The sequence below is a fragment of the Crocodylus porosus genome, unplaced genomic scaffold (genome assembly GCF_001723895.1).
Source record: "Crocodylus porosus isolate Cpor-Errol unplaced genomic scaffold, CroPor_comp1, whole genome shotgun sequence".
Classification (NCBI taxonomy): Eukaryota; Metazoa; Chordata; order Crocodylia; family Crocodylidae; genus Crocodylus; species Crocodylus porosus.
The window spans coordinates 5394624-5418108 of record NW_017728944.1 but is presented as its reverse complement, the minus strand read 5'-3'; the positions used below and the strand labels follow the sequence as shown (position 1 = coordinate 5418108).

The following is a 23485-nucleotide window of genomic DNA, read 5'->3' as shown; positions in this document are numbered from 1 at the left end:
ATTTTTTCCCATATAAAAGTAATTATAATAATTCTGTTAACGCGTACCACTGACAGGTTGTCTGTATACCACTGGTGGTACGCGTACCACAGATTGGGAACTGCTGCTCTAGAGTCTTGTCATATTTTGGAAGCCGCTGTAGGTGAATGGAGGAAGATTTGGTAAACAGGAGGCTGTTTTGGACAGGCATGCTATGGGATTGACTTCACATGAACCGAAGTCCTGCTCACTCGTAAAAAAGACACTGTCAGGTGAATATATGGAGGGATCTTCATCATAATAGTTGTAGGGTCTCAGAAGAAAGCCAACTGCATTCCCTATTGTCACAGTGTTGGGCACATCCTCAGCATGTGGGATGTGAAGGAAACCAATTGTTATCCATGCAACCAGGTCCTAAGGAAGGAAACAGAGTCAAGCAATTTAATTAATTCAGGAAAACATCCAGTTAGAAGCACACACTAAGAAAAACCAGGTAAAGCTACTGTGAAAAAACCTGTGCCTAGTCCTGAATCTGTGAATGCCATGTGCTGGGCTCCTGCACTACAAGGCTGGCTCAGACAGTGGAATACATTTACTGAAGATTTCCCTTAAACTTTTCCCCTTGAGGAAATGCTGGGTTGCTTCAGTGAGTTCTGCCTCACCCCATACACAACCTTTCATGAGCAACAGCCACCACAGTGAAGGGCAGGAGGCACAGGTCAGGAGGAGGGAAAGCACAGAGCTGCTTTTTCATTCTCCGAGATTATATTACTGTTGCAAAAAAACATGTCCCTATTAGGAAATGATCCCTGAGCCAGTAAGTCAGGTTTGCAGGTATTTGTCTTGTGCCCCAGCTGGTTCATGCCAATGATAAAACTCAGTCCACTGTAATACATAGCTGCAGAACAAAGAGAGAGACGCTGGTTTACCTCATTTATGATGGTTTCATTATTTATGAAATCAGCAAAGGCCACAGTGGGTGTCCAGGGGTCATTCTGGTTGTAGATGCTACTGCTGGTTGGCTCATTTTCTTTCCGTTTAGTGACAGCCAGTTTGTACCTAAAGAGCAAAGAGGAGGACAGAAACACTCATGCTTTTCAGGATTTGCCAAATCCAGCAGCTGCACAGGACACAAGGCTGCCACCTGCTCCATGATGTGGAGGACTGTGGTATGCCCATGATATTCCATCAGGTTGCAGTCATCATAAGTAACAAAATGTGAATCTGGGACACAGCCTCTAAAAGATCTTCCACTGGTGATCAAAAAGGGATGCTCTTCCATTTGTATCCCCTCCCCAGAACTAAGGGCAATGGTATTTGTGGGACTGTAGCACCTCAGCGTCCAGATGAAGTGCTCTGACTTGGGCTGTTGTGGAGATGTGGAATAAGTTCTTCAAGAGAAGGGGTGGAAACAGCATCACCCATGGTGTTCATAATTAGGCTGAGCCAAATACCTGTAACAGGGGGCCACTAACCCCTTTTACTGGAAGTAAGTGCAGCACTACGGGGGCTGGTTACAGGATACAGCTTGCAGGGAAGCAAGCTATACAGCAGTAAGCCTGTTAGCAAGAGAGACAGGTGGCAGGCAAAGGCTGTAAAGCAGCAGGCCAAAGCAACAAGCCTGCTAACAGACCTTGAGACTGGCCCTAAAGATCAGTGGTCAGGTGACCAGGAGGGGTGGAGCACAGGGCCATATAAATCTGGCTTCTGGTAAGAAACCTCAGTCTAGCCCAGATCCCCTGAAGAGGAAGAACTCTGCAGAACTGATGAGCGTGAGCATGAAAGTTCATCTACGTATAGTTCAGAACTGTTCGTTTATGTGGATTGTTAATAGTTTTGAGACCTGGTAGTCGTGGATGAGGCCACTGAAGATGTCCCAGTGATTACATTATTGAACTGGCAGGCTGCCTGAGGCCCACTGAACCATAAGCAGGCTGCCAGAGCCTCAGAAGACAGTGCAGAGGGTGTGAGAGCCCCAGAGGACAGTGCCAAGTGGAATAGGACACTTAAAGCCACATCCTGGTTATCTGAAGGTAGCCTCCCAATGTTCTCAAAAGTGGTTGCAGATGAGTGAGGCAGATGACCAGCAGAGTGACCTGTGTGCCTGAACAGTCATCAATGGGCTGCTAAAGGGCTCCAAAGTGATGGGAGAACTGAAGCCTGTAACAAAAATACCCACAGAACAGTGGTTTTCAAACTTCTTAAAACCACAGAACCACTTCATATCACATCTGCTGTGGAATCGCTACCCCTATCCTAAAGACTGGTGCAGAGCCCAGCAGCCCAGCCCAACAATGGCAGCACGCTACTTCCCGGCCAGCCTCACCATTACCTCCAGTCTCTGTGGAATCCCTGATGACCTAATGCAGAAACCCAGTTTTGTGAAACAGTTTAAAAACCAATGCCCTACAAGAAATACACTACAGGACTTCTGAGCTAGGGCAGGGAGGCACCTGTGCTAAAAGATGCCATGGGGCTTTTCCACCTCTGACTTTTTCAACATTCAGAATCTGCCCAGCACAACTTGCCCTCTGAAATTCAGCACAACTGACAGATTCAATTAGGGAAACACCAAGAGCAGAACAGAGGTAGGATGTGAGCGAGGTGAATCGGCACAGGCTGCGTGTCTGCACCTGTGGGATCAGAACTAGCACCAGAACTCCAGAGGACACTGCAGGGTACGACTCAGATACACTGACCAAGCTGTGGCCATAGTGTGAGACAGGACAAGGAGAGCAGAGGATGCTGAAAGCGGCTGTGAAACAAGAAGTGTGGGGGAAGAAATGTGTGGCAACGGGATAAAATGTGCCAATGACACAATTCATTTCAGTAGTTTCTAACCCAGGTTTGGCTTTGGCTCTAAACTCCAAGGGATTGGCAAACAGCTTTTTGCCCAACAACCAGTGATCATGAAGAGGAAATGTAATGCTCTTTTATTATATCATGAAAGAGCCCTTGTTCATATCCACTCTAGTACACTTGAGCCATGTAGCCACTAGGGCATTCGGACACCCACAGAAGTCTTAGGCATGGACATGAGCTTGGTATTAACATATAGGAAAAAGATACCTACCTCCCCCAGCTGATGGCTCTCTCCATTGTACTTGTTTCTGGCAGATGGTCCCCAGGAAAGCTAATAATCTGGAACCTGTAACCTTGCTCATGGCCCCATTTATTTTCACTGTTGGCAGCAAAATAGACGTATCTGGGCATCTTTGAGTCCAGACGGAATGCAGCCTTGTCCTCCTTGTCCAGGACTTTCTTGATGAGCCGTGGCCGCTCTATATGGTGCTCTGGGCTCCAAGGAGCCTGCACTGTCTCAAATGCCATGTCATGGGTTACCAGAGAATTTTTTGTCCCTACAAAACATAGGCAAAACCACTGAGAAATCACTTCTTGGGTCCTCATATCCCACTTCTAGACTGCATATGCTCAATAAGTCTTAGCTTATTCTCATCACCATTCCTGCATTACAGACTCTAAACAGTGTGGTGTCTGCATGGTACTGTAGCACAAGCATCAATCACCACATATACTCCTCACACAAAGGCTTTGCTAAGGCATTGACCAAATAGGCCTCACCAGTGACTGATATATGAACTGTTTAAACAAACTCAAGCTGGAATATGCATGTAAGAGGCTGGTACAAGATAACAGAACCATATAGCGATGCCAGGAAGCGGAGTCAGATGCATCAAGCACAGGACCGCGTGGTACTTGTATGATAAAAAACGAACAGGAGCATGTAGATCAGGATGCACAAGAGGCACAGGACAGCTTGAGATAACAAGAGAATATGGTACACAGCTTCCTTGAGTCAACAAGCTTTGCCTGATAATGTGGAGTGGTGTATATGAAAGAGGAACTGGGAAACTTGGAACTTTAAATTGGCACGGAGGATGGATTTGTGCTGATGCCTTGTTGCAGACAAACAAGAGCTAGGGGGAGGGAGAGCACCATGCCTGAAGACAAAGCGTTTCTGAGCCTCACCACCACCAAGCCTTTGAGGTGGTGAGGCTCAGAAGTCCTTCTTTGTTCAGGCTGTGTTCACTGTGCACTGGAGCCAGATGAGGAACATACATGCCAAAAACAACATTTACACTTCTGTAGCTACAGGCCCAGTGCTCCAATGCCACAGGGCCCTATTAAGTCCTCCCTAGCTCTTCGTCTCAGCAATCCTTGTAGCTGTGATTTGTGGGTGAACTTGTAATTTGTCATCTACAACCATGCAGATGGTTAAGTGGGTCTGAATGGGTGCGTAGACTTGGTACTAGCCTCCAGCCAAAGAATGAGTTATCCCCAAATGAGAACACTGTACTCTGGCTAATGTACGTGACCCACCACATGTCATACATACAGGTTTTTCTCACCAACCATGGTTTTGAGTATCCACACTTAACATTCTATATACCATTTTGGTTACCACAGTATACAGTTTTGAGTAAGTACTGTTTTCTGTGGCTGCGCATCAGCCCATCACCTGCCATTTTTCTCATAAGCCTTTTGTCTTACCAACCACAGTTTTGCCAACCACGGGAACTTTCAGGAACCTAAGCCCAGCAGTTGACAAGGGAAACCTGTAGTTCTGCTCCTCAATTTGCAGTGATCTAGCAGAGCAGGGGAACCAGAAAAGTGTCAGGAAAAGCCAAGAATTTGAGAGCAGGAGCATGTCACAAGACTCCAATCAATCCAAGGTCTTGCAGCAAGCAAGTCTCAACCAGTAAGAAGATGAATCAGCAGAAAAGGTGTGCAAGAGACTGGGTAAACACAAAGACAAACCAGTGAGAAAGGATTTTTAGCAGAGGCACCAGAAGGTTGGTCCTAGGACAGACAGCCATGATGGTGTTAAATCACCACCAAATACCAGTTAACCCATCTGTAAGGTTTGCCTCCAGCACCAGTTCATGTCTCTAGGCTTGGCTCAGCATCCCCCATGAAGGAATGAAGCAAGACAGCATGAAGGAACTATGATGATAATCATATCCAAGAGGCTGAGACATCCTGAGGTACTGGCTCCCCATGGAGCAGACAGGGCAGATGCCTTCAAACCCTCATTCTTGGCACTACAGAGACTGCTTAGTGGAAAAACCCCACAGTGTGTAGGTGTATTACATGTAAAAGAACACTGACCCTCCCTGTCTGTGCATGTACAGTAATTAGCACTTGCACAGAAAAAACCCAGCGTCAGAGATGGACAGTGATTTTCCAGCTCTTTCCAATTAGATCAATCAGTGTTGGCTCAAAACTAGAAAACAAACAGCCCAAGAATCAAGGTGAAAATGCCAGGATTTTGGTACCAAGAGTTCTAGTTTTTTGTATGTCTTTTTGTCTCAGACCAGCACAGCTACAAAGTACACCCAGGAAAAAGTTGGGAAACTTCAAAGTGGGACAATTCTTGCCTGACACTTTAATAAATGAATGACATTTCCCAAGTGGTTCCTTCTGAAAGCACAGAAACACTGGAGATTAGAGCCATTGTTAGAGTCCCCATGTTCTGCCAACACAGCCAAGTAAAAAAAATCTTTCCAAGGCTCTTCCATCTATATTGGATTGCAAATTTTGACAAATAGGAATAGCCATTTCTTTCTGCCTCAAAATCTGCAAAACTCAATTGTTTTACTCCTCGTGGCAAGAGCCCAACAACAACAAATCTTATAGGGAGAGAGACCTACCACCAATATCTAGGTCCACCTTAAAATGCAGGGCATGATTATGCATGGTCCCGAGGGTGTGCTCCTCAACCCTACTTCCAAATTTAGTACCATCACCAAAGAAAAAGGAGGAACTTATGTATCCAGTGGCTTGGACTTTGACTTCAATAGCTCCATTCTGGTGGAATATAAAGTCCCAAATATAGTCATAGTTTTCAAGAGTTGAAATTGTCCTAAACACCAGAACTGAGCCGGCCAGCCCCCCGTAGTACACCTTGTTATAATGGCGTCTAACAGGGATTTCAGAATTCTCCTCAAAAATGCAGATGGAGTTTTCACGCTTCTCAGGCATGAAGGATTCAATTAAGTAGTAGCTATCCAAATACATTGCTAAGTAGGGGCAATCAACCCCTGGGACAAGTGAGAATGCAAATTTTCCAATGCTATAGCTTGCATCCAGGTATCTGGTGGACATCCCCCCTGGACTATTGGAGCCATAAATTGCAGAGGCTTCCTGGAGGCTGAGTTCATAGGCAATCCTCTCCCCCTTAAATCTAATGTCAAAAAGTCGTGGCCCTGTATTCACATCCATCCCAAAGGCAAAGCTCCAGGCCTGGAAGACAACTCGGTTGCTTCTGATGCTATAGCGAGGCCCACGAGGCTCATACTGCAAGGGCCCCAGATTCTGGTGGGGCACTCTAGGCTTCAGGGAAGAGTATCCACCATCAGGTGGGGCTTTTTTCACTTTGTCCACCTTCACGTGGCCCTGCTTGAACTCACTCTCCAGCTGCACCATCCCCTCAAAGTATTGGCCATTATAAAATACTTTCAATACCTTCCACTGGGAGATATTCAGGCTGCTGTGATCAACCAGTACCTCCAGCCCCACAGGATGCACATAAAAGCCAGGCACATTCTGAAAGTGAAGAATCCAGGTTTTGCGATCTCCAGACTGAAATCCTCGAGGGGCCACATTGAGAGATGCCAGGTTAGTCCCATTGTAGTCAAATACCTGACTCATGAAGTTTGGTGCTTTGGGGAATTCCCTGCTCTGTAAAAAAGCATCAATCTGGTTATACTCATTGCGTAGAATCAGTCTGCAATAATATGGTAGCTTCCTTCCATACTTCAGCACTGTGATGTCCCTGTGATATGTTGGCTTCGGCAGGGGGCCCACCACATATTCTGTAACATTTGGCATTGGCTGATCTCCAAAGAAAATAGCTGCTAGTGCCTGCCGTGGGGGGCGAACTCCCCCTCGATCCAAGAACCGCAGTACCTCTGCCTTGGTGGGGAGCTGCATGCTGATGTAGTAAATGCAGTTGTCAGAGGGATTTGCATGAGAGGCATCTACCAGAGGCACTCCAAGGTTTTCCTGCAGATACCTCACCACTTGCACCATTTCTCCTGGGGTAAGATCAGCAAACACCAAGCTGTGGTCATTCTGGATGCTATGTCCTGTCTTCTGGATATGCTGGGGCCTGGTACCACAGGTGGTTAGTCTCCATTCTTTACCCAGCAACAAATAAGCTAGAATAAAATTTATTACTGCAGACAAGGCTAAGAAAACATAGGCAACTTTCAAATTCATAACCTTGAAGTGGCAAAGGCAGGTCTGTTTCTTGATGTCTCTCAGTGGGTTTTGGACTGGAACTCCCAGCTGCAAGCAGCCTGTATATCCTGCTGCTTCTCTCCTGCCCGGGTGCTTGGCATATAGCTGGTCTGGGTGTAAACATACCGTATATGATAGAAAAGGAGACCTGAAATTGGAATTGAATTAAAGGACAGATCTTTCTCTCTCAGCCAGTCCAACCTGTTCTGTTTCTCTCAGCCAGTGGTTGCATAAGCAATTAGAAATACAATATTAACACTTCAGAGAAGTCATTCATTATGACTCATCTGACAGCCACTTTTTAATCACTGGCCAATATATCTCAAGCCCAAAGGACAAATATTTCCATCTTCAGAAAACCAACCCTGTGCACCATGTAGAAAGAAAGAGAATGGGAAAGACCAAGATACCACTGATACCCGAGGCCCTGGCAATGTCAGGGAATTGCTGAGGTGAGATGTGCCCAGATGATCCAGAAGGCAAACCATACCCCAAGCTGCATAGAAAGGGAAAACCCACCAGGCCCAAGCCAGTTTGGCTAGGGGGAAATCAGCTGGCAGCTGAACCCTGCACATGAGAATGGGATACAGCAGGCAAGACACCCTAGAAGAAGCTCTATGCCTAGTGACGTGTCACAGCCGCGGCAGATCTCTGACAAGTCAGAGGAAGGCAAGCCCCCCCTTGAAGCCACAGCAAGCAGCAGAGGGAAAAAAAAGGAAAATGCTTCTTGACCGCATCAGTTGGCTTGTTCAGTGAACAGACTTGCAGCAGTGACACAAATGAGTACAACTGTGTAATTACATGGGGGTGCCTGCTCGCCTGCCTGCAAGATGCAGTGATGGAACCAAGCCTGCTGGGCTTGGGGGGTGGAAATCAGTGCCATACTGCATAGTTTCATCCTTCCCCAGCTCACCAGATTTGGAAGGGCCTGGGGACCCTCTCCCATGAACCCTGCCTTTCCTTGCTGCTAAAAACCTGGGTGCATGTTGCATTAAAGCACCAAACTGTATTTCTTCCTAATTTACTTCTGGTTCACAGCCTGAGTTGCACTTTGTTCTGATGTTCGAGTGTGGGAGGGGAAGGAGGAATTAATGCCTACTTCTATTGAAAATAATTTAATTGAAACTCTGAAAGGTCTAAGCAAGCAAAAAGGTTAATCTGCCTTCCAGCTCTCTTGAAATAGGGCTGCTTAATTATATGTTAGCAAAGAAACGCTACTTATCCTCCATGTATGACGCTACCTTGCCCTTTCCTGAATCACAGGATGTCCATGTGGTTCTCACATAAATGTTGATAATGCATGTATTGGACCCAATGCATGTATTGGACCCAATGCCTGGCATCTAGAAGCTGCTTGTGTATTGATTTTTTTTTCTCCTCCACTTCTTCACTTTTTGGAAAACTCCCAGAAAAACACCAGCAGCAAGGGAGACGGAGAGAGTCCTGCCCTGTCTTTTCCCTGAATTACTTCCACTCCACTGCAGCTGTGGGTAGATCACTGGTATTAAATCCTTTGGCACAGTAGCATTATTATATGGGTTTTTCCTGAAGCAGGGGCTGAACCAGTTTGGGAAATGCTGTTCTGGGGACAAATCCAAACTGCTTCTAAGAATTCCAGTTATGCTAGGCTGTATATGCTAAGCTATAGTCAACTACAGTGCCAAAAAAGCAGTAGGGGAGAAAGGGGCCTCCTGACCACTGGATGACCCAGTAAGAAAAAAGAAATAAAGAAAATAAACATGCACTAATGAACAAAAAGACATTGAAGGAAGTATGAAAACAGCAGCTACTAATGAGTGCAGGTGTGTAAACTTGGAGGGACTTGTCCCTCACAGGTTAGGCACAGACATTACACATAAACTGGTTTAAGCCATCTGGTTTAAACCTGTAACAGAATATAAGCTCAGTGCATATAAACCAGTTTCAAAATAGCCCAAACAGGTTTGAGATACTACATTCTACCAGCTTTATCAGACTTAAGTGAGTTCAAACCGGTTTATGCAATGTCTGTCCCAGACCTCTTTCTGGTTTAAGTTAAACCAGAGTCCCCCAGCAATGCTCTCTGGGCTGGGGTATCTGCTCCAGCCCGCTGCTCCCTAGCTGTTATTTCCCCCCTCTCTCCGGTAGAGGGGGCTTATCTTGCTGCTCAATCCCTGTGAGGGATGGTGATGGCAGGGTTGGCAGTGTTGGTGTTCAGGGCAGTCAGACCCTACTGTGGTCCCTTGGAGGCAGAGGGGGGAATAACCCTCCCCCTCCCTAAGGGGCCCTGCTAGCTAGGCTCTGGCTCTGCCCCCACTCCCAAAAGAGTGACGGGGAAGTGACCGTGATGGGGGCTGAAGCCCTTGTCACGGTGTCCCAGACCGTGAGCCTCTTCCCAGCAGGGGTCCACACTGTGGGCAAGGGGGAAGGGAGTTGCCACTGATGAGCGGCGGCGCTTGGGGCAATGGCCGTCTTGGAGCCCCCATGCAGTCCACAACAGCACTGACCCCTGCTCGTGGTCCCCACGCTGAGAAGAGGCTCATGTTCTCCAGACATCAAGACAGGGGCTGCAGCCCCCATCAGGGCCCTGACCCCTTGCTGCTCCAGTGGCAGGATTGGGGCCCGATCAGGGGCTGGCCAGCAGGGCCCCTTAGGCAAGGGAGCAGGGAAGGGGGTTATCCCCCGCTCCCTCTGGTATCTGGCGGAGGGGGCAAGAGAGGATTTGCCCCATGCAGGAAGTGAATGGGGTGGCAACAGTAAGGGTGGGCAGACCCTGGTGTGGTCCCCGGGGCAGTGGGCGTAGAGGGTGAAATAACCCCCCTAAAGGTGGGGAATAACTCTCCTCCCTGCCCCCATTCCCCAGGGGCCATACCAGCTGGTGCTTGGCTGTGCCTTGGCTCTGCTGCTGCAGCAGCAAATGGGGAGTGCCAGGGAGACTCTGGCCTGAGTCTGTGCAGGTAGGACAGGGAAGGGGGGAATTAAATCCCTCTGGCCAGCTCACTTTGAGCTACTGCCAGGGGTGGCTATGCCCCCTCAGCACAGCTTCCCTGCAGCCAAGGCCTGCTCTAGCACCCCCCAGCTCCTGGCCTGAGTGAGTGCGGTCATGTGCCTGCATTTCCTCAGTCCAGAGGGAATCCATGTACAGTTGCAAACCAGTTCAATGTAGGCAGGGTGGACTAACCTGCGAAGATTGAATCAGTTCAGGCTCCGGCTTTTTGAACACCTGTCCCTAGCCTAGGGGAGAGTGAATAACATATGGTGTCTCTACCTGTCAAGGGCAAGCTTTGCTAAGTTGGACTGATTGTTAATCAGATCAACTGGTGTGCCATCTGACGACAATAAACCTTTCTAAGCTTTCATTATTGAACACATATCCAAGTTGTGTTTTCTGTGTCACCTTAGGGATCTGGAAGACAGCTTGTTAGTGTTAGCTTTCCAGACCATACAGACTTCAGCAGGCTGTATATCAAAAAGCAACAGCAACCAGATACTGTTGGAGAAAACACTCCACACACTTCAGAACAACATTTCTGAGCATAACCAGGATTGCTGTTGACTTCCAACCATCAGCATTCTCTTGAAAACAGACACCTGACCACTGATGGAGGATGCCAGATGAGCAGTCACAAGGAATTTCCTAGCTGCCCTCTCTCCCAGTACCTGCCTGCTGGATGCATATATGCCAGTGGTCCCACACTTTGAGATTTTCAGCTTTTTCTTACCTTTCATACTCACATATAGATTTTAATGAGCTTTTCATTGCTTCCTCAAAACCATGGTTGCAGAGTACAAGGATGAGACAACACAGGTCCTCCTGCACAGACACAGAGCAAGTTCTGGGAGGAACCACACTGTGAGGCTGCCTTATCTGCTGCTTTCTATGGGGCATTGCTGTACTTCAGCAGAAGAAGAGTGCTGACAGCCTTTCTAGAGCAGCAAGCCCAGAAGCAGAATATAAAAAACTCAAATAACCATTCTGACCCCTCCATCCTCATCATACATTGGCCCTACTGTGCAAGAAGCCATGTCCTGGGCGACATGCTCTTCATGCCCTTTCTCCTTTTGCCAAGGGGAAACCAGAAATCAAGGATCCTCTCTAGCGAATATTCTCCACCCTTCCCCTGGCACACATTGGGGCAAGGTGGCCAGCAGTCACTTCCAGCCGTGGGGGCTCTGCATGTTACGAGGGCTCCTGTGGCAGCACATGACTAGGCTGATGTCCCTGTCCTTCTACGTGCCTTGCAGGTAGAAGTCTCAACACTACATGAGCCAACCCTCACCATGAGCCCCTGAAAGACCTGAACCAGCAGGGAAGATGAAGCCATCAGGACTTGGTCAAAATTCATGGGAAGAGCCCTTGAATAGGAAACCATTCCCAGCCGAGACAGCATAGATGAGAACCTGTTCTGCCTCCTTTGGGGCACATGGCACATTGGATGGTGAGAACCACTCCTTGTGGTCAGCAGCACTGCTCTGGCTTACGTGTCCACATCTTGCATCCCCCTCAGACCTGTGAGCCACACGGGACAGACACAGACTTCCCAGCAGGCAGGCACTGGGAAAGATTCCCCGGGCTGCAGCACCCCACACTCTCAGCCACAATACAGACTTGGGATTGGGTGCTCTTACACTGTCCTCTGCAGGCTGGGAGCAGTACTGCCTGCCAAGCTGTACTGCTGGTTGCTAAAGAGACTGTGGGCCAAGACAGCTCCCCTCCAGTTGCAAGCAGTGCTCAACCTCAGCTCCACAAGCTACATCTGGCCCACCATGCTGAGTCACCTGGCCTGTGCAACTCCCCACCAGTCTGGACATTTGGCAAGTAACACCAACACCACTCCCCCACTGTCAAAGTTCGGAGCCTTTTGTCCAGATGGCAGTGCCAATCTAGCACTCGCAGAGCCAGAACAGGAAGCCAGATGTGCCCCAAATCCAGGCCACAGGCCAGACCCATGCCAACCCCGTCTTCAGCAAGGCTAATCAGAAAGGAATGTGAGTGCAACTAAGCCAGTTCCATCCACAAATATAAATCAGTGTTACACAGAGAGTATTGGCAAGGATGTGTGGTAGTAGTGCCCCACTCCTCCCCTCCCGTGGGACAGCCTGCTCTGGAGACAAAGCCCTGAGCACATGCCCCCAGCTTCCAGGGCCAGAACCCCATGGCTTAGTACCGGCACTTTGCTGGGCTGCAGAAGTCTGGCCAGGGCACAGGAGCTACACCAGCTGGAGCACTCAGACTAGCCTGCCCCTGCCATTGGAATTGAGGGCTGGAGCATGCAGTGACCGTCCTCCTTCTCAGCTCAAGAAGAAAGTGTTTATACCACTGCGGACCATTCCCGGGCTCACTCTTAGATACACAGCTTAACCTGAAGGGCATAGGAGTGAGGAGTCTCTCTAAGGACAGCCAGGTCACCCCATCTATCCCAGGGTTCAATCTCCGCACAATGGCTTCTTTTGCTACAGGTTTCACCCACATGCTACTCAGGGCAAGGTCTCACTGAAAAGTCAGGTCAGACCTGAAGTACAGAAGAGCAATGGGAAGGTGTTACTCCAGAGAATGAAGAAGCACAACTAAAGTAACGCTGCTTCAAAGAACAGTTAGGGACACCCCAGTCCCATTGCCTCCCTGTTACTGGAAGCACTTTTGGGGAAGACCAGCACTGAGATTTCAGTTGGCCTGCTTTTGAAGGGAATGTAAGGAAGTGTGACTGGGAACAAGCAGTCCTCAGTTAGCAGCCTTTACACTAGAAGAAGTCAAAACATCCACAACAGTAAGATAAAAACGCTGTAGTTTTGTCCACTTTAGTAAAAAAACCCACCTGCTTAGGAAATAATATCTAGCATTTCCCCTGTAACTACTCATCCAACACAGCCAGGTCCCCATAATGTTTATGGCTATAGAAAGTCAAGTGCTGACATCTCCAATCAGGAAGCCAAAACATACAAAAGAAAATCAGGGCAACTCTGTGATGCCAACTCTGATACGAATTCAGTGATCATTTCTTAAAGCTAGTGGCCATTTTTTGGATTTGGAGTTTGACTAACAGGAATGTTTGTCCTAAATTTCCTTCCATCCATGAAAACCTGTATTCCCGAGACTAACATTCATAGAATCATAGAAGTTGGGTCGGAAGGGGCCTTGTAGATCTTGACCCCCCGCCTGGGCAGGAGTAAAAAAACTGGTCTCAAATGAGTCCAGCCAGGTAGCCTCTTCTTAAAGACCCCCAGGGTAGGAGCCAGCACCACTTCCCTTGGAAGTTGGTTCCAGCTCCTAGCCGCCCTGTGAAGTAGTTCTTGCGGATGTCTAATCTAAACCTACTCTCCAATAATTTGCATCCATTGTTCCTTGTCATGCCAGGGGAGCTAGGGGAAACAGTGTCTCCCCCAAACACTTCTGGTCCCCCCTAGTGAGTTTATAGACAGTCACCAGGTCCCCCCTCAGACTTCTCTTGTGAAGGCTGAACAGGTTCAGGTCCCGCAGTCTTTCAATGTAGGGTCTGCCCTGCTGTCCCCGAATCATGCCAGTGGTCCTCCTCTGGACCCTTTCAATGTTGTCCACATCCCTCCTGAAGTGTGGAGCCCAGAACTGGACACAGTACTCCAGCTGTGGCTGACCAGCGTCACATAGAGGGGGAGGATCACCTCCCTGGCTCTACTTGAAATGCACCTGTGGATGCACGACAAGGTCTGGTTAGCCCTGCCAACCATGACCTCACATTGTCGGCCCATGTTCACCTTGGAGTCAATAATGACTCCAAGTTCCCTTTCTGCCTCCGTGCTCTCAAGAATGGAGTTTCCCATCTTATAAGTGTGCTGCTGGTTTCTAGCATGCTCACCTCACCCCAAATTCTGGTATCATCAGCGAATTTAAACAGGTTGCATTTCACCCCGCTGTCCAAATCGCTGATGATGCGGGCCCTAGGACCAAGCCCTGGGGGACTCCGCTGCCCACTTCCCCCCAGGTTGAATATGACCCGTCCACCACCACCCTCTGAGTACGGCCCTTCAGCCAATCTGCAACCCATCTGACTGCGTAGGCATCAATGCCACAGTCGCCTATTTTTTTAATGAGGATGGGGTGGGAGACGCTGTCAAAGGCCTTACCGAAGTCTAGAAAGACTACATCCACGGCAACACCTGCATCCATTGCCTTTGTGACCTGATCATAAAAGGCAATCAGGTTGGTCTGACATGACCTGCCCCTAATGAAACCATGCTGGTTGCCCTTGAGCATCATCCCTGAAGCCGGCATTCTCTTTGTCTCTGAAAGCACAGGAAATAGTTCTCCCTCTGGTCTAGGTTGACCGATTTGAATCAACATGCTATACAGGAGTTCCCAAATGCTAGGCTCTGACAAGCAACAGAGTACATTACCACTCCCTGTTGCCCTGAAAGGGAAGATGAGCATGCCAGAAGATTGTCCTGTATTGCACAGAATAGAAGGGAGCTACCTCAGCCTGCTGTGGGCTTCAGTTTACAAATGTAAAGGCAGGAAAGGATGACATTTTGCAAGAAGAGAAATTAACCGAGAAGATTTGCATAGAGAGATACATACCTCTAACATCCATATCCACTTTTTAGGTCATGGAATGGGTAGGTAGTGTCCCCAGTATATGTTCCCCAACCCCGTGGCCATACTTCAAGCCATCACCATAGAGAAAGGAAGAACTCATGTACCCTGTGGTTTGGACTGTGGCTTCAATAGCTCCGTTCTGGTAGAAGCGGAAGTCCCAGACAGTCATAGTTGGCCACAGTGGCAATGAACTGAATGACCAGGGGAGACTTAGACCCCCACAGTACCTGGACTGCAAGTTTGAGTAATGATGCCTCAGAGGAGTCTCAATGGTCAGCTCACATATACAAAGGACATTCTCCAGTTTTGCAGGGGTCATGGTCTTGGATAGGAAGTACGTGCCCAGATAGGTAGCTGATGGTAGAAAGTCAACCCCGTGGACTAATGGGAAAATCTCCCAGTGCCAAAGCTCCCATCTGTGTCCCAGGTCAACATCCCTCCAGCACAGTTGGACCCATAGACAGTCAAGGCATCCTGGACACCGATTTCATAGGCAACCCTCTCTCCCTTAAACCTGATGTCAAACAGCTGCATCTCTGTGTTCATGCTCATCACAAAAGCAAAGCTCCAGGCCTGGTAAAGGACATGGTTATTTTCAATTGGGTAGCAGGGACCACAGGGCTCATACTGCAAAAGGGAATGGTGCTGCGGGGGTTGTTCTGGGGATCAGAGGAAAATCCTCCATTTAGAGGGGCTTCCTGAACCTTCTCGACTGTCACATGGCCTTGCTTGAACTCATTTTCCAGCTGAGCCATAACCCCATAGTACTGGGGGTTATAGAACACTTTGCTCACTGGGACATGTCCCACCTGCTGTGATCCACCAGCACCTGCAGCCCCACCGGGTGCAAGAAGAAGTTGCTCATATTCTGGAAAAAGACAAAACAGATGTTACAATTGATGGACTGGAACCCGCACATGTTATTGTCGCTGTTGTAATCCTGTTTTAGGAAAGCCATGAAGAATGCGACCTTCTGCAGAAAGTTTTCAAACTGCTCATACTCATTGCCTAGCACTGGTCTGCGGCAGTATGGGAGCTCCTCTCCATATTTCCCCATGGTGATGTCGCAGCAAGTTGTTGGGATGGGCAGAGGACCCATCACATACTCCGTGATGTTCGGGTCTGGTTGGTTTCCAAAGTACACCACAGCGAGTGCCTGCTATGGGGGTAACCTCCCCCTTGATCCAAGAATTGCAGCACCTCTGCCTTGGTGGGGAGCTGCACATCAATGTAGTAAATGCAGTTGTCAGAAGGGTTTGGCATCTATCAGCAGCACCCCAAGGTTTTCCTGCAGGTACCTCACCACTTGCACCATTTCTTCTGGTATAGGATCAGAGAACACCAAGCTATGGCCCTGGGGGTTTTCCTTCTGGCTGCTTGGGGGCTGGGAATCACAGATGGTTTATTTTTCTCCTTGAGTGAGCAGCACACAAACTAAAGCTAAAATGGTGGCAAGAACCAAAGCAGGAGGATGAGGAGTTTTCAGGCTCATGTTTGCTGTAGTGTTTCATTTTCTTTTTTACGTGCTTGTGTGACAAGGTATTTAGCAGAATTTGCAGATATGTTGGAATCTGACAGGACCACACTGTGAGTGCTTCTGATGGCCTCAAATGTGCAACCTCTAGCCTATCAACCATGCACCTTAGGGCCTGCACCACCCCAGCCCCGCTGCAGTGGTGAAAGCAGAGGACATCACAAGGCCTCCGGAGTCTTCCTGTTTCAGCTGCAGTTGGGTTAATTATTACAGGAAATAAGGGGAGGCTGGGGGAGGAGATCTGAGATTTGTAATAAGTAGACTGGACAGATCTTCATTGTCTGCCCTCTCATCCCTCTGCATGTTCTTCAAAGAGAAATGAGCCCAAGACTACTGGAGCTGCAGGATACCTGACACTATAAACCAGGCTAAAAGTAGGCTCTATTGCTCATTCATTCAGACCACTGTCCTGAGGCTGCCTGCAAAGCTAGGATGCAAGTATTCAGCATTAGGTGGAAAAAATTATGACAAACCTTTAAGAGGGCAATGAATTCAAGTCATGCCACAGAATTTCTGGCTTACTGTACTTGGCCTATGACATGGCTTCCCTTTGCAGACACTCCCCACACCTCTGACAGTTCAGATTTCGGTGTGGAGAGATCTTGCTTTTCAAAAGTTGTGCCCAACAAACTTACCCTGCTTACCAAGAAAGGATTTTGCTGCCTCTGGGTGAAAGACTACAGCCCAGGGATGCAGCGAGTCTGGCAGAGGAACTTAAGCAGGCCATTGAACTTTTGTGTGCTCTCAGGCCTTGACTACATGAAGGAAGTGGGTGCCAGTATGTCTGTCCACATGTAATTACAGTGGTGCAGTCATCTCCTGTAAACAAGCCAGCACACCCTTACCCCATGTAACCTCTGCCTTGTGCCTGGCAGGTGCCTGCTTGGCATCACAATAACTACTACTAAAATTTAACATAAGCTAAACTCCGTCTCCTTGGTGCAGCTCCAGGAGTCAGCATGTCATTGCTGTTCACACAGAGCTGTCACTGAGATGGAGAGGAGGTGCGAGATCTGTGTCCGAGTGCCAAGCCAGCTCCAGTGCAGATGCCAAGTGTCTCTTAATTGCACCCTTTCTGCAGAGACAGATTTCACAGAAGGAACTTCAATGTTGCACCCTTCTCCCTGTATACTAACCTGGTTCCTTGGCATCTCACTGGGTTATAAATAAATGATGACATACACACAAGAAATTTGGGACCTGTCCACTGATGCAACACATACATTTCTGAGGTTTGTAGTAACATGAACAGACATTTAAAAGATAGCACCTAATTATTTCAGCCATCAGGTGGCACTCCCTGGCACAGCATGACAAACCAACCCTGAATGATGCTCCCCATCATTCTTTCCATTCAGGTGCTGCTGAATGGAAAACACAGCTGTGCTTCTAGCAGAAACAGGAGTCCACTATGACGGCTTGAAACCTGAACTACAAATGTTTCCAGAGCAGACAGGAGGCAGTAGATAGGGCTGCTCAAGCAAACTAATTCCACAACACAGGGCAGGAGCAGCATCACTTCACTTTAACACTGGAGAATCCAAGACACAGAAGGGGATTTCCTTTGAGATCTGGAGGAAGTGCCACGTTTAGAGCAAGGAAACCTTTGGCTCCAAAACTCACTTTTCAAAACTAGGCTGCCCCTCCCCTATCTGCCTAGACACCTCTGGCCAAATGCCACAGGCAGGATAGAGGCCACAAAAATGCACACATTTTCAAGCTGCCACCTTTTCCTGAGCCGACTGGTGTTGACTCCTGGGTTTTGGGATTTTGCTGGACTCACTTTGATAAGTGGACATATATATAAAAATTACAGTGGAAGACAAAGATAAGAGAATTTGAAAACGTGGGATTCTGCTGCCCGTCAGCTGGAGTTCTGTAGATTACAAGGTCACACTTTACCACTGCTCTACACATCACTAATACACTGGCAGAAATTAGAGATGGAGGCACAGAGACATACCTCATCAATCAAGACACATACCTCCAACATCCAAGTCCACTTTGTAGTTCATGGAATGGGTGTGCAGAGTCCCCAGCGTGTGTTCCCCAACCTTGTGGCCATACTCCAGACCATCACCGTAGAGAAAGGATGAACTCATGTACCCTGTGGCCTGGACTTTGGCTTCAATAGCTCCGTTCTGGTAGAAGAGGAAGTCCCAGATGTAGTCATAGTTGCCCACAGTGGCAATGGATCTAATGACCAGGGCAGAGTTAGTCAAGCCCCCATAGTACATGGAATGCAAGTTTGAGTAATGGCGCCTCAAAGGAGACTTGGAGTTCAGCTCAAACACACAGAGAGAGTTCTTATTAATTCTAGGCGTCTGTGACTGAACCAAATAGGGGACATCCAGATAGGTGGCTGAATAAGGACAATCGACACCCTGGACTAATGGGAAACTGAATCTCCCTATGCCAAAACTCCCATCCATGTACCTGATTGTCATCCCACCAGGGCAGTTGGAGCCATAGATGGACATGGCCTCCTGGACACTGATTTCATAGGCAATCCTCTCCCCCTTAAATCTGATGTTGAACAGTCGCATCCCTGTGTTCACGCTCATCCCAAAAGCAAAGCTCCAGGCCTGGTAAACAACTTCATTGTTTTCAATGTGGTAGCGTGGACCACGGGGCTCATACTGCAAAGGGAATGGTGCCGCAGGGGCTGCTCTGGGCCTCATGGAAGAAAATCCTCCATCTAGAGGGGCTTGTTGAACCTTGTCCACTGTCACATGGCCTTGCTTGAACTCATTTTCTAGCTGGGCCATATCCCCATAGTACTGGCCATTATAGAACACTTTGCTCACCCTCCACTGGGACAAGTCCAGGCTGCTGTGGTCCACCAACACCTCCAGCCCCACTGGGTGCAGGAAGAAGCCGCTCACATTCTGGAACAAGACAAACCACGTGTTGCGATCAGTAGACTGGAACCCCCGCGGGGCTGAGGTCATGGCTGCTAAATTGGTACGATCATAATTAAAAGTCTGACTCATAAAGGTTGGTGCCATGGGGAACACTGTCTCCCTTAGGAACCCTACAATCTCCTTGTACTCAACAGCTAGCATCGGTCTGCGGTAGTATGGGAGCTTCTCTCCATATTTCTCCATAGTAATGTCATGGTGAGTTGTTGGGATGGGCAGAGGGCCCACCACATACTCCGTGATGTTTGGGTCTGCTTGGTTTCCAAAGTACAGCACAGCCAGTGCCTGCCGTGGGGGGTAACTTCCCCCTCCATCCAAGAACTGCAGCACCTCTGTCTTGGCAGGGAGTTGAACATCAATGTAATAAATGAAGTTGTCAGAAGGGTTCGCTTGAGAGGCATCTACCAGTGGCACCCCAAGGTTTTCCTGTAGATACTTCACCACTTGCACCATTTCTTCTGGAGTCAAATCAGCAAACACCAGGCTGAAGCCCCTGGGCTTTTCCTTCTGGCTTCTCGGAGTCTGGGACTCGCAGCTCATTGGTTTTTCTCCTCGAGTCAGCAGCACACAAATTAAAGCTGAAATGGTGGCAAGAGCCAAAGCCAGGAGGATGAAGACAATTTTTAGGTTCATGTTTGCTGCGGTGGTGAAAGCAGAGGATGCCACGAAGTTTCCCGAGCAGCTTCCAGGGGAGGGTTCCCTGTTGCAGTATGCCTGTTTCAGCTGCAGTTGGGTTGATTATTACTGGAACTATGAAGAGAGGCTGGGGGAGGAGACCTGATGTCTGCGGTGACCAGAAAGGGCAGATCTCCACACCCTGGCTATCCAGCCTGCTGTGTATCCCTCCAAAAGCAATGCACTGAGAAAGCTCCTGGAGATGCCTGTGACTCATTTGACAAATTTCACATAATTTCTGTTGCTTTTTCTATCCACCCAACTTCCTGAGGCTGCCTGTAAAAGCTAGGATCATGCATCAAGTGGAGGAGCAGGTCAAGCATGCAACATGCTGTGAGCTGCTGTCACAGGAGAATGTCATGTCTTCACAACTTGTGGAATGTGTGTTATGTCTTAGGCTCCTTCTCTGTAAACATGTTCCCTGGCTTTGTGGTTTTGGATCCTAGGTTGAGTTCCTCTTTGTTTCACCTTTCACGTGGAAACTTTTCCTGAAAAATGCAGCAGCAGCAGCAGTTTGGCACCTATGCCCCAAAGTAATTGGGAATCAGGCTCAGGTCTTCAATCACAGCAAGTATTCAGCACTTGGTTACTGGCTGTGTCCTGCCACTACTCATTGACTTTCACCAGCCCATGCCCTCTGGTCAGACAAACTAGGATCATTAACCTTGCTGTTGGCCCTGGGCCAAGAAATCTCCTCCAAAGATTTCTGTGGGTCACAGTTTATGACTAGTTTTCTTACTAACTTTGGTCAAATAATGCACTTATTGGTCTCCCTACACCTCCCAAAAGCACCTGGCATCACAGCATAGCATTAAGGCAGGCACAGCAGACACACCACAGGATTCAGCACCCTGTCTAAGTACAGGATGTAGGTTTGTGATGATTAAGCCCCTTAGCTGACTCCTGCCTGCCTTCTAATCTGCATTGAAAAAAACAAACAAAAAAAAACAACAACACACAAGCCTGAGAGGTTCCAAGGTGGAGATGCAAACAAACATTTCCAGTCCTACTGCCAGCATCACAGTTGTTTTTTTTTGGCATGGACAGACCCTTCCTACTCATGGCAGCTGCCCTGCCATTGCCCCACCTTGCAGTCCCTGTACTTAGGAGATACCGCACTTGGAAAGAAAGCAGCATTGCCGCAGGACATGCTTCACCATCACAACCACAGCTGGCAGTTTTCAGCTCTCTGACCTAACTCTACACTTGTGAAAGTAAAAGAGGAAACATGACTCTTGTCTAGCAACAATCATTTCTCTCTCCTGGCAGCTTGGAGTCTAGTGCTATGGTGAGGGTTGGGACTACATTATCACCAGCCAACAAAATGCCCATGAGCAGGGAATTATGTACAACTGCACAGGACACATGCATCTTCTCTGGGGTTGTTTGGTAATATGGAGACAAGCAGAAGGGAGACAATAGAGCAGGTGCCATGGAGACAGAACCTGCTCAAGAGGTGACTCTCAGGGACTTTCAAAGGGCCTCATGCAATTCTGTGGATGACCAAAAGTAGCAGAGGATTTGGGGCTGTCTTCCAAGGCTGCATGGTATGTAGACAAAGCTCTGTTAGTGTGCATGCACTTTTTTAAATGATCATGGCACTGCTTTACAGAAGCTGGAAACACCATGGCCTTTACTACCCTAACATGCAGGCACCAACTCAGAGCAAGTAGCTGGACTGCCCAAGTACAAGGGATTGGAGCTGCGTGCTGTGGGTGTTAACACGTAGATGTAATCCACAATGACATCCTTATAAACCCCAAATACACGAGTGCAAAGTTTGTGGGAAAAGACACAGCACAGGGTTTACTTCAGTGCTGCTGCTCTCCCAAGTCTATAAGCTAAGTATTTGCCCAAAGGTTGTCCCACAGACTTCTGCTGTGATATCTGCAAATATATATTTAATACCTTACACTTCTCTTAGATTTAAACTGAGGGACCTCAAAGCAAAGAAACGGCAGTTATGCCACACAGGAGACCATGTCGGAAACCTGAATCCATTTCAAACCAAGGGAAATTCCATGAAGCTGAACTGAGAACCTGAGACAGGGTGTGTACACCAGCATCCAGTTCTTAAGAAAATTAAGTCATCTGAGCTCTTTAAAAACTACATGGGTAAGGGACTTGGTTTTACTTCTCATCACAGAGACCATGTTGAGTACTAGAATGGAGGCTTAGAAAAAACAGCAGGTCTTACTACTACCAATACAACTTGTTTACCACTATTTTGGGAAAATATCTCTCTCATCCCACACGTCTCATCCCACAGCAGTGCTGAGCTCCTCCTGTCTGTGCTCCTGAGTGGAGAATTCATACTCCACTGAAGTTTATTTTAGGTGGTTAGTTACTTTCTGGAACAAGCTGATGCTACATCTTGTGTTGGTAAGTTACCCACCTCACCCTGCCCCTACCACCATAGGGCAGGGCAGAGTTCTCCATTAGCCCGAGCAGAGCAGACTGTTCAACACAAGCAAAAGGTCCTGCTGCAAATCATTTCTACAACTTCCAGGAACCTCAGCAACAGCCAGCTTCCCTCTGAAGAGAGGTAGCACCAGAGTGCCAGACAGCAGAGCAGGGAGTCCAATACAACAGACTGCCCTTTGCCAGCTTTTCTAGCATTACCCAGGCCCAAATACTGTTCAACTCAGACATGTCTGAAATTTTCTTCTCTCAGTAGGTCTTTCCCAGCTTTCTAAGTGTCCACATGAGAATCCTCAATTCCCATTCGTTTTCACAGAGCCACTTTTAAAAAAGGGCTACGGTCCCCCGGGGAGCAGCAATGCCTTCATGGCTGTAATGGGCAATTAAAGAAGATGACATCCTGGGTAGTCTGTGCTATTTCCCACGCATATTTATCATTTGCCAGGACACTGCCATTTCTCCAGTAGAGCACAGCAGGCTGTAAAGATGGGAAGGTAAATCTCATGAATTTGCTCTGGTCTAGACACAGAAACTCCCCCCCATTCATGGCCCAGGGGAAAGTATATTTTTGCAAAGCTGCTTTCAGAGCTAGTTTGTTTTTCCAAGGTAATGCCGACAGTCTGCTTTCCATACTGCTGAGTCAGCTCCTGTAAGCATTAATCCTTCTCAGCCACAGCTCCTGTTGCCAGCACCTGCAACCTCACAAACTCAGAGGGAATTATATTTTAATCCACAGTCCTTCCCTCTCCTTGCAAGGGGTCCTGGCTTAAGGAGGACTTCCGCCTTTCCCACACCACAGGGAGTACGGTAGCGTAGGCAGCCTCATGGGAAGCAGGAAGTATGGGCAGAGTCCCTCCAGAAGCTGTTCTGCCTATTTCCTGATGGTTTGCAAGGTCTGCATGACCATCTCCAGAACACTGATAGGAGCCTGAAGCTCAGTGCTATCCAAACCTAGCTTTTCTCTGGATGGAAAAGCAGCATCCCCTAGCGGCTGCAAAACAAATCTTCCAGTCTGTCCTCAAGCAGAGTGCTGTTCCTGCTCAAAGTCAGCCCTTCCCACCAGCAAGACAGAGATACCTAGTTAAGTCACTTATTAAGTTTGAAGAACACTGTCTTAAATTGGTCCCTTCTCACGACCTTTGT

General features: G+C 48.1%; 1 protein-coding gene and 1 pseudogene across 1 annotated transcript; both read right to left on the bottom strand.

Moving 5' to 3' along the window:
* Nucleotides 1–37: 37 nt before the first annotated feature.
* On the bottom strand, nt 38–22896 carry LOC109320388 (retina-specific copper amine oxidase-like). Its single transcript, XM_019550475.1, has 4 exons — nt 18310–22896; nt 3053–3338; nt 909–1038; nt 38–393 (listed from the first exon to the last, which is right to left on the bottom strand). Exons 1-4 carry the CDS (start codon nt 19877–19879, stop codon nt 109–111), a joined length of 2271 nt encoding a protein of 756 aa, XP_019406020.1. The 5' UTR covers nt 19880–22896; the 3' UTR covers nt 38–108.
* On the bottom strand, nt 14475–18295 carry LOC109320389 (annotated as a pseudogene).
* Nucleotides 22897–23485: the final 589 nt, after the last annotated feature.

Coding starts and splice junctions, on each gene's coding strand:
- LOC109320388 (XM_019550475.1), bottom strand. CDS start 19,879: ATGAACCTAAAAATTGTCTTCATCCTCCTGGCTTTGGCTCTTGCCACC. Junction 1,039..3,052: donor AGAGCCATCAGCTGGGGGAG/GTAGGTATCTTT, acceptor TTTGCTCTTTAG/GTACAAACTGGCTGTCACTA. Junction 394..908: donor ATGAAACCATCATAAATGAG/GTAAACCAGCGT, acceptor TTCCTTCCTTAG/GACCTGGTTGCATGGATAAC.